Source organism: Wasmannia auropunctata, unplaced genomic scaffold (genome assembly GCF_000956235.1).
Source record: "Wasmannia auropunctata unplaced genomic scaffold, wasmannia.A_1.0 LD335988.1, whole genome shotgun sequence".
NCBI lineage: Eukaryota > Metazoa > Arthropoda > Insecta > Hymenoptera > Formicidae > Wasmannia > Wasmannia auropunctata.
In genome coordinates, this window is record NW_012026902.1 from 99,737 (window position 1) to 105,283 (window position 5,547).

General features: G+C 30.1%; 2 protein-coding genes across 2 annotated transcripts in view; both read right to left on the minus strand.

Annotated features, from left to right (window-relative positions):
• Positions 1–1,695, minus strand: part of LOC105454067 (omega-amidase NIT2) — a 3,873-nt gene extending 2,178 nt beyond the window's left edge. Inside the window, exons 1-3 of the mRNA XM_011696415.1 lie at positions 1,533–1,695; positions 922–1,068; positions 280–464 (exon numbers count right to left, since the gene is read on the minus strand). Of these exons, the coding sequence (XP_011694717.1) occupies positions 280–464; positions 922–1,068; positions 1,533–1,614 (414 nt within the window). The 5' untranslated portion in view covers positions 1,615–1,695. The remainder of the gene's footprint in view (positions 1–279; positions 465–921; positions 1,069–1,532) is intronic.
• Positions 1,696–2,141: 446 nt separating this feature from the next.
• On the minus strand, positions 2,142–5,490 carry LOC105454069 (G patch domain and KOW motifs-containing protein). Its single transcript, XM_011696416.1, has 5 exons — positions 5,096–5,490; positions 4,264–4,633; positions 4,065–4,168; positions 3,640–3,944; positions 2,142–2,912 (listed from the first exon to the last, which is right to left on the minus strand). Exons 1-5 carry the CDS (start codon positions 5,233–5,235, stop codon positions 2,494–2,496), a joined length of 1,338 nt encoding a protein of 445 aa, XP_011694718.1. The 5' UTR covers positions 5,236–5,490; the 3' UTR covers positions 2,142–2,493.
• Positions 5,491–5,547: the final 57 nt, after the last annotated feature.

Below are 5,547 nucleotides of genomic sequence, written 5' to 3' on the forward strand. Positions count from 1 at the left end.
CACACACACACACACACACACACAAAACTGATTTTATATATGCGATCCTTAATTATTCAAATTAATAGCTGAAAATATAAAATAGAATAGATAGAATATACATATACTTTTGAAAAAAAAACGAAGAATACTTTAATAAAGATATAGAATTAATATACGTATTATATATTAAAATATTTTAAAGAATCGCTTGACCTCACACCCATACAAACACATACAACACGCACACACATATTTTTACATGAAATATTTTTTAAATTGTTTAGCATCGATTTCAACCTTTCTATGCGTGGCTACAAGTTTTCCATCCGGTCCCCATACGGTGCAGGTGTTGTATAACTTGTTGTTGTCTCTTTCCGGTATCGTACCACCAATTACATAGACATTGTTCTTTCTCGCCGCCTCGGACAACGCCGCGCTCGTCTCACCGTCCGGAATGCTCTCGGCATATTGAGCAAAATGAGCTATATATAAAGTATTTATTTTACGAGACATCAATAACAGTATTATTTCATATATGTATATAAAAAATTACGTCTAGTGCAAAGATTATCTCCATTAAAAATAAATGAAATATTATTTCTTCTACATTATTATATAGATATATCTATACTCTAGCTTCCTCTGTAATCTTCCGCTTTCTTTTATTTCTGACGCAGAAAGATATTTTTAAGCTTTGTAAAAATATTGAAAAAATTTAAAATACCTTGCCATTGTTTCCTGCAACGAATAGCAATGCCAATCAAAGATTTGTTCCAAATTTTAATTTTAGAAAGCTCTTTTTCTGATCCTCAAACAAGGTAATGTAAAATATTTGCCCGAGATATTCTCAACGGCACCGTCGAAATTTGTTGAAAATTATTTCTAGGCAAGTAATTTAAATAAGATAAATGTTATGATCAATATATTCTTTTCATTTACACGTTCCATATGGCGAGTTGAAACATTCGGGCAATGTCACGATGTCAGCTCGCTCTTGTTTCGCGCGCTCGATGAAAGAAACTGCTCGCGAGACGTTTGTTGTCTTGTCATCGCCGACGGATAGTTGCACCAACGCCAAACGCAAGGCTAAAAGTACAATTACAAGTACATATAATTTATATATATATATATATATATATATATATATATATAATACATAATAGGCTGACCAAGGTAGATCGAATGCAGATTAAGTTGAATACTGTTGCACATTAATCGTCATCAACAATTTTGTCGCCTTTATGCGATTACGCGTCAGCTACTTGTTCAACTATCAATAACTATAAGTTATAAAATATCGTAAGATTCGTAAGATGTTAATGCGATTTAATTTAATATGCAACTATATATATTCGAATTCAAAAGGAAATCAATCTGCAGACATCAGACCTCAGAATACGAGTATGACTAAAGTAAACAATCGCTCGTTCAGAGATGTTTGAGTAACATGCAGTAAAACAATAAAAGAATACTGCGTTCTTTAATAGTTTAATATATTAGATGCACTGAAAAATTCGCGTGTCGTAAACAGAAAATAATCGCACACGTACTAGTCATTGTTCTTATAATTCTTATGCCGTACTGTGCAGACACTACAGACTGTGGTACACACGCTCGCAACAGTCGCAACATGACGGCTAGGTTAAGTTTCCTTCTATTTATTTTGATGACGTAAGGAAAACTGCGCGTATTATCTACTATAGATTAGTGGGTCTGTTATGATAAGATAGTGGAATGCATATCTATATAATATTACAGACAGCTTGATAATGGCCATAAGATTTACGAGAAATCGATAATTACGAATGATCGTATTTTCTTACACATATCGAATTATATTTATAATTATAATAAATAATCGAATTATAAGTACTTACAAGTCTTGCGAGAACAAATTATCTTCCATAGTTATCTTACAATTTTGTTTAGAATTGATTTAGATATATATATCTTCCTTGCACTACGTTTAATCAAAATTTTTTTATGCACAGCAGAAAAAGCATTTAATTATAATTTCACATGCAATGATAATCAACAGGATTTATGGCACTTGTAAATATTCAAATCAGGTGATAAATCACTTAAATTATTTATGCCTCCCTTAAACTTCTTTGTCAATTTTTATTTTCATTAAATATATAAATACTTTAAATTCAAAATCATTCAAAAACAAATTTTTTCTCCTTTATTCTATTCAACTTACTATTTATGTTTATAAGATCGACGTAATACAGAATTTTAGTATTAAACTTAATTTGTATAAGCTTTTTTAATCTTACATACCTAGTCTTAGCTTTTCTGCTAGTAAAAAAAAATCTACTCCAGTCTTTAATATAATATTAATCTGAAGAATATCAAAAGGTACAATTGGAAATTTATCTGAAAACGATTAAAGCATATGAAAAAATAAGTTTTATTTAAAAAAAAGAGATAAAAAAATTGTATATGTCAATATAGAACATAAAACATTTATATATGTTATATTGTGATTTATATACATATACATATATGTTATCGTCTACTGGATGATCGAGATCTGTGTTTTTTGAATTTTCTTCTATCGATAGATTCGAAAGATCCTGATATCTTATCCCTTTGTCGTTCCTTAGCTCTTCCTTTGTGCTTCTTGGATTTTTTTGCTCTTTTAGCTCTATCGTTACTACTCGAACGTCTTCGGCTTTTGTTTCTTTTCTTATTGTCACTGTCACTGTCACTGTCACTCTTGATATCAGATAAATCCCTTTGTTGAGTTTTTGATTTTTTACTTGATTTTTTCGATTTGTGTTCGCGATCGTTCTCTTTGTGCTTTCTTTTCCTATCAGATATATCTGAATCGCTGTTATGCTTGTTACTAAAATTTTCCAATGATGTACATTCTCGTTTACTTGCACTTCCTTCCTTTTTCTTATGTTCTTCATATTTAGCAGCATCTGAAATCAGATTCATCGAATACTAAAGACTAAAACTGTAATAATTTTATCTAAGTCAACAAATTATACATACAGGGACTTTTAAAAAGTGACTTTCAAATATATAGTTAAATATAATGTGTATCTCCTTATATATGTAAAAGGAGCTCACTCTGCGCGTACGACATATGCACACAGTATCGGTGTGCGTGCGTGTTTGTGTGTGCATGTTGAAATAAATTTCTCTTTTTTTCGCATGCTACTACTCGTATATAATTGTACAAATTGATATAAAATAAATTTTTGATATATACAGGTACATCAAAAATTTTCTCTTTTGTTGTTCAGTATAAAATAAATACATATAGATTTGTTCGCGTTGCTTGAAATCCCCAAAAATTTTACATTTTAAAGATAAATATTCAGACGTTGGAGAAAAAAAACGTAAAAACTCTCATTGCAAAAAGTGCAAACAACGCAACAAACAGTTATTATAATATTACATTATATTTGAAAATATTTCTTTGCATTATTTCCCGTTTTTCAATTTAATATTGCTACACTTAGAAACTAAGATTCTTAAAATCTTACAAACCCCAAATTGTGGCCCAATTAATTTAAATCTAGTTTACTAATCTGTTTACAAACAAATAGAAAATCATAAAATTTTATAATTACGAAAATATATACTTTTACATGTTTACACATTTAAAAGTCCCTCAAAAGATAACTTGCTTCATTTACTAACTTAGAACTTTAGAATTTTTCGAATATTCCATCTTTGTTACTACTTGAACTATGCATTCATTCACAGAGATGATATTTCCATTTAGTGCCATTTTAACGATTAATCTTCCAGCATCATCAAAGCCCTCTATTTGGCCATATGCATTAGACCGCTTGCCAGCAATGATTTTTATAAAACTTCCTTTCTGTATTCGTAACTCTTCCTCTTCTTTTTGAATTTTTCCGTCCAATTTTTTAACTGCTATCTTGTCTGCACCAAGTCCCATCCCTATTGGCCGTAATTCAGGTACAACAGGTGTTACAAGCCTGTAAATTTGGTATATAAAAATATGAAGGAAAGACAATCATATTCACATGTCCAAAAATACATACTGAAATAAAGATATATAACATTTACACAGGGTACATATAAAATAAAGTTCTTACTTTGGATTTTTACCAATTCCTTCACCAGGTTTCCATCCCATACCTCGTAACATAGCTGAACCAAAGATACTTAGTGGCACTTTCTCATAATCTTCCAATGTACTCTATGTAGAAAAAGATATATAAAATTTTTTATATAATTTAAGTGTGACATAATGTTAATTATTAATATGTCTAATAATCATAAAGAAGTACTCACTTCTTCTGCACCCTTTAAATCCTGTCCCTTAACTACAGATAAAGTTATATTACACAATTCATCTTTATTTTCTTCTATCGAATTGAGATCTTCTATAATTTCTTTTGCTGCTTGCTCATCCAAAATAAGCGTTTTACTTTCAGTGGACAATTCTGTTTTTATTTGCACGTTACAAGAAGAGACAACCTTATTAATTGATATTAAATCACCATTAGATACATTTTTTGGCTCTTCTTTAACTTTGACATTGCATATATTGTCATTGTTTTTCCTTGACTTTGAAGCATCTATTTTATTAATGATTCTATCATGCCAGGTATTAGATTCTAGTAGTGGAATAATAAGAGGTTTTTCTTTTTTCTCTTCTTTCCTAAAACAAACATATTCTTGTTGAGCTTGTCTATATAAAAAATGATAAATTGTATTACAAAGCAATAGTGGAAAAATTAAACTTAATTAGGCTATGTTGTTTTAAGAAACAATCATGCGACATGTACACCTAAGTTGTTACATATAAATTGTAACCATGTTTACTGATTATTAAAATATCTACCAAAGTGACGTTTTATGTTATTAGAAAAAATTAAATTCCATTTATATGCAATTTGCAGAAAGATTAAGCATTGATTCTGTATAATAATTTGATTTAGTCTGATTACAAAAATAAATGCAACAAAGAGAAAAATTAGAATATGTAAAAACAAATATTACAGTTGTAATTTCAAATATTAAAAACTTAACAACTAACTAGGTTAACTCGTAATTAGATCGAAATTGAGGTTATACACCGACATACACTTTCTTTTGTTATCATGACATTTTTTCGACTTACCCAATCACTTTAATCGCTTTTTCATCTAAACATTCTATATAATCCACTTTTTTCTCTTCGTGTAGCTTTTGTTTGTCCAAAATTGATTTTTTTATAGATTTTGCAAAACCAAAAGAAATTTTTTTATTTTCTTCAGCCATTTTCTCTTACAATTTTATTATATTTAAAAAGTTGTACTTCTATTCCCTATGAAATGGACTAGTCACGTTGCATACACTCTCACGAGAGTTTATTAATTTCATTTATTTATATTTTCCGTCAACGTAAATAGGTCAATATTTTCACAAAAACGTTACATTTACAACCGTCAGAACGATAATCTCACGGGCAACAGCGGGCAACGCAATGCAAATGCAACGCGCAATGGCAGGCACTTAAGGGTGACCACTGATCATAGATATAAGTGATATGACGCCGGACGCGGCAACTGCCAAAGGCCCCCCCCCCCCGCC

Coding starts and splice junctions, on each gene's coding strand:
- LOC105454069 (XM_011696416.1), bottom strand. CDS start 5,235: ATGGCTGAAGAAAATAAAAAAATTTCTTTTGGTTTTGCAAAATCTATA. Junction 4,634..5,095: donor AAAGCGATTAAAGTGATTGG/GTAAGTCGAAAA, acceptor TGTTTGTTTTAG/GAAAGAAGAGAAAAAAGAAA. Junction 4,169..4,263: donor ATTTAAAGGGTGCAGAAGAA/GTGAGTACTTCT, acceptor TTTTCTACATAG/AGTACATTGGAAGATTATGA.